The 1,926-nt window shown below is 50.5% G+C and overlaps 1 protein-coding gene across 1 annotated transcript in view; it reads right to left on the bottom strand.

Annotated features, from left to right (window-relative positions):
• Positions 1-1,926, bottom strand: part of LOC104956491 (uncharacterized) — a 14,908-nt gene that overhangs the window by 4,301 nt on the left and 8,681 nt on the right. Inside the window, exons 7-10 of the mRNA XM_010783971.1 lie at positions 1,473-1,637; positions 828-1,007; positions 507-625; positions 226-337 (exon numbers count right to left, since the gene is read on the bottom strand). Of these exons, the coding sequence (XP_010782273.1) occupies positions 226-337; positions 507-625; positions 828-1,007; positions 1,473-1,637 (576 nt within the window). The remainder of the gene's footprint in view (positions 1-225; positions 338-506; positions 626-827; positions 1,008-1,472; positions 1,638-1,926) is intronic.

Below are 1,926 nucleotides of genomic sequence, written 5' to 3' on the forward strand. Positions count from 1 at the left end.
GAGAGACAGGTGAGAGACAGGTGAGACAGACATGAAGCAGAGAGACAGGTGAGAGACAGACAGGAAGCAGAGAGACAGGTGAGAGACAGACAGGAAGCAGAGAGATATAGTACTTTTGTTTCTCATTTGTCTATGCCGTTTGTGTCTGTGATGTCTTGTTCCACTTGTTCCCAGTGGGTCTTTCTAAACCAGTGGTACCCCTCCAGTCTAAGGTGTGCTTGTTACCTGGCAGGAGGGTCCGGTGTACCCCTGAGGACACGAGCACTCCTCCACCTCCAGAGCTCTCTCGTTCCCTGTGGAGTGAGGGACCGCCACGTCCATCTTGATGTCCGAGATACTGTCACACACACACACACACACACACACACACACACACACACACACACACACACACACACACACACACACACACACACACACACACACACACACACACACACACTTAGTAATCACCCATATTACACATGCATTCTCTATGGAGGGTCAGACTGAAGAGTGTCTCCTACCTGCTCTCTGCCATCAGGTCGGAGTACGAGGCTCGGATCATGAAGACGGAGACGTCGGCCAGCGCCATCAGAAGATGTTCCCGAGTGCAGGGCTGTCCGTCAGCGCGTCGCCATGACGACTGTCGGCGGGGGGGGGGGGGGGTAGAATAAGTTAGACTCACTAAATAAAGTCTCACTGACCAACTGTCTTCCGATTAAACCTGAAGTTCACCAAAGTGTTCTTTCTCATTACTCTCTGCTGTGAGGGTGAGTGGATAATGATAGCTCTCCTCTCTGAAGGTGTGTTACACCTCAGTGTGAGTATGATATAATGCAGCGCACCTCTCTGAAGGTGACGGAGACGCTGCTGGGGGTCCTGGGTTGGGGTCTGGTCTTGGAGAAATGCTCCAGGAAGATGCCGCTGCCCTGCAGCACCACGTCCGGCTGCCCGTCGATGGCCAGAGAGCGCTGAAGAGGCTCGAAGCGAAGTGTGTAACTTAGAGAGCCTCCGTACGCCGTGACCTGGGGGGGGAGACAGAGGGGAGGAGACAGAGGGGGGAGACAGAGGGGAGGAGACAGAGGGGAGGAGACAGAGGGGGGGAGACAGAGAGGTTTAACACCTGTATCATGAAACTATAAAAGCAGCAGAATGTGTTATGTAATAGAAGCTTGGAATGAAGACCAAAGCCAGTCCAGTCAAACTGAACCTTTTTACTTTATATGATCAGAACAGTTTCCAACAAGAACGGTAGTCGACGGGAAAATGCACTCGACATACTCGTATTCATTTCAAATCATAACAGGACAATCAGCTGTTTCGTTTAACCGCTTGATTGACATTAATTAACAAACCTATTCCACTCCACAACCAATATTCAATATTGTACGCATAATTATACAATCAAAGAGTAAATCAACATTTTGGCTCCTATAACCTCTACACAAAAGAAGCATAAAGTGAGTCTCCTCAGGTGACCCCCCCCTCACCTTGTCCCCCCTGAAGCTGGGGGGCAGCAGCCAGTAGTACACGTCGTTGGGGAGACTGCTGAAGGCTCGGTACGAGACCTCCGATCCTCTCTGAGAGATCCCCTCTGTGATGGTGTCAGAGTTCCTGCTGTTAGAGAGGGAGAACTGCTGCTCGGACCCCCGCACCTGAGACAGGGAGCACAGGTACACAGGTCAACACAAAGGTACACAGGTCAACACACAGGTACACAGGTCAACACACAGGTAAACAGGTCAACACAAAGGTACACAGGTAAACACACAGGTAAACAGGTAACACATAGGGTACACAGGTACACACACAGGTAAACACACAGGTAAACACACAGGTAAACAGGTCAACACACAGGTACACAGGTACACACACAGGTACACACACAGGTAAACACACAGGTAAACAGGTAACACATAGGGTACACAGGTACACACACAGGTA

This window comes from Notothenia coriiceps, unplaced genomic scaffold (genome assembly GCF_000735185.1).
Source record: "Notothenia coriiceps isolate Sejong01 unplaced genomic scaffold, NC01 NC01_scaffold00026095, whole genome shotgun sequence".
In the NCBI taxonomy this organism is placed as follows: domain Eukaryota; kingdom Metazoa; phylum Chordata; class Actinopteri; order Perciformes; family Nototheniidae; genus Notothenia; species Notothenia coriiceps.